Source organism: Buceros rhinoceros, unplaced genomic scaffold (genome assembly GCF_000710305.1).
Source record: "Buceros rhinoceros silvestris isolate BGI_N320 unplaced genomic scaffold, ASM71030v1 scaffold39325, whole genome shotgun sequence".
Taxonomy (NCBI): domain Eukaryota; kingdom Metazoa; phylum Chordata; class Aves; order Bucerotiformes; family Bucerotidae; genus Buceros; species Buceros rhinoceros.
Genome location: NW_010414113.1, coordinates 8,867 through 11,253, shown reverse-complemented (window position 1 = coordinate 11,253; position 2,387 = coordinate 8,867). Strand labels below are relative to the sequence as shown.

Below are 2,387 nucleotides of genomic sequence, written 5' to 3'. Positions count from 1 at the left end.
CCTGCTGAAATATGCTACTACAATATTTCATTCATACCCTGTTTCATGCCTTGAATAATTGTTATTTGAATGGAGTTTATGTCCTTGCTATCTAAAAACACCAGTACAAAAATCCTGGAAAGGAATTTCCTCCCTCTCTTCCCTCCAGCACCACAATTGCTGGAAGAAGTTGTTAGACCTTCAGAGTGGACGAATTATGGCCACCGTGAGTTATTGTTACTGAGACACTCTGAGGGAAAAAGAGAAAGAAAAGGAGACTCGTGCTGTAATTTTTAGAGAGGGACAGCTGAGGAAAATCTTAATGAAGCCTCAGGGCATGACTCTTAGGTCAAAGACCAGAGTAAGACCCATGCGTCTGCCTTCAGGAGAGAAGATAAAAACCGGTACTTCTGAAAGATGGACCTTACTGCTCCGCAAAAGCCGAGCAACACTACAGACCCACGCAGCCATGCAGTCTCCCTAGCTCAGCAAAGTCCAGACACAGTTGTGTTTCTGCCAAAAGGCTGTATCGGCGCCGGCACTGGGTCTCCTGGCAGCTCACCGGTCAGTGGGCTATTCCTGCTATGAAGCACAGCATGTCCAAGCAGCACATTGATGTTAGAGCTAGAAAAATCTCGTTGTATCGGAGCAGTTTATGGTCTTTATCCAGGTGACAGTTCTGGATGTAATATACTCTGAATACGTGGTGAGGCACAAAGCACACTAATGTTACCGAGATGAAGAAGAAACTCTTTGCCTGAGCCCTGAATTCCACGTGGGAGTTGAGGTCAGGCCAGTATTTCACAGCCAGTCTACAGAGCACAGACAACTGGATCACGGTGAGAAGAGCACAAACTGCCACCAAAATCCCAACCAAGCAGTAGTTTGCGATCACCATGGGCATCTCTTGCATCTCCTTGTGGAACTGAAAGCATTCGGAGGCATGGTATGTCTTAGAGGTGCCATAGTATGAGAGAAAAACAGGCGTGACCACCAACGCTCCCACCAGCCAGACAGCAGCCACCCAGGCTGTGGTGCAGCACTTCCTAAACTCGAGTCGGAAGAGGCGTATGAGGATGATGGCTACGTAGAACATGAAGGTGGTGTACATGTGGAGGTAGATGATGGCGCTGGCCAGCTTGCAGGCGAACCTCCCGAATTTCCATTCCTGTAAAATGTAGTAGCTGAGGCGGAAGGGGATGCTGAGGAGCATAAAGGTGTGCAGCACCAGGAGGCTGATGATGATAATGGTCATCACAGATTGCGACCTCCTTTGAAACAAGTGATGGGCCATCATGATGACCCCGAGGGTGCCGCCAGCCAGGTCGATGATGTACAGGGCTATGAGGATGGTGTGGAGCCTCTCTGAGGTGTCCGGCAGCATCTCGCTGGAGGAATGGTTCTGCTGGGTTGCGCTGCTGTTAGACATCCTCCTAAGTTCCTCTTCTGAAAGTTACTAAAAGCAAAATATGGGAATTTTTAAAGTAGACTCATTTTCTTTGTTAGCTATGGAACGTCACAGCCTCAGGAAGGGAGAGTTTAGAACCGTGTTGGCAACAATGTCATCCCATGTAGTATACAACCTTACAACTGCTGTTGTACTGATAGGATAGCGATAACCCGCGTCAATCAGTGTTAAAACCATGCTTTATATAAATATGAACGAGTTTTTATTTACTAAACAGCATTCTAGGATCATTTTTTCCCATTATTTGCCTCTAGATTCAGCTTTTGAAATAGCCAAGACAGTGTTTGTAAATTATACAGGTTTAATCTGCACTCAAGTTATAAAACTAAAATTGAAGGTGGGAAAAACCCTGGAACGTGAAGAGGTTGTACCTATAATTTATGGATACTTTATGAAGACACCTGAGCCACCTCTTAGCATCTTGCTGGATGGTGCAGAACACACGGAAGGCAACAACAGTTTTGGTTTCCAGATGCATAAAGCACATTGAAAATAAAGATCTGCAGATGAAAATTCAATTTTTTCGTGCTACAGCTCCAACTCTTTTTGCTCCCTGAGCTACTCTACAATGGAAAAGTGAAGAAAAGCTAAAAATTAGGAACAATCCTCTGGAAGATATAATCCTATTGGCTTGTTGAGCAGAGTCCTATGCAGCTGGGCTCTTGATTAGACCTAAGGCAGAACATGGGCTACTCAGTCATTTGGGCTCGCATACAGGTTTCTGTCCACCAAGACTGACACAACCTTTCTGTTCGCTCCCATTTAAAACACATCTCAGAAGCATTTAAATGGTTAAATCTTTACAACCCCCTAATATTCCTGAGACAGGCATGAGAAATTTGCTTTCCCAGAATCTTTGCTGTAAGAAAAGCTTTACGAGCTTCAAGAAGATGATTTTCTGCTCCTGACACTAATTAATTTTCCAATGTACACTGTTAAT

The 2,387-nt window shown here is 44.7% G+C and overlaps 1 protein-coding gene across 1 annotated transcript; it reads right to left on the bottom strand.

The window, feature by feature from the left end:
- Nucleotides 1-544: 544 nt before the first annotated feature.
- LOC104494191 (probable G-protein coupled receptor 141) lies at nucleotides 545-1,408 on the bottom strand. The gene has a single exon (XM_010136993.1). It carries the CDS (start codon nucleotides 1,406-1,408, stop codon nucleotides 545-547), a length of 864 nt encoding a protein of 287 aa, XP_010135295.1.
- Nucleotides 1,409-2,387: the final 979 nt, after the last annotated feature.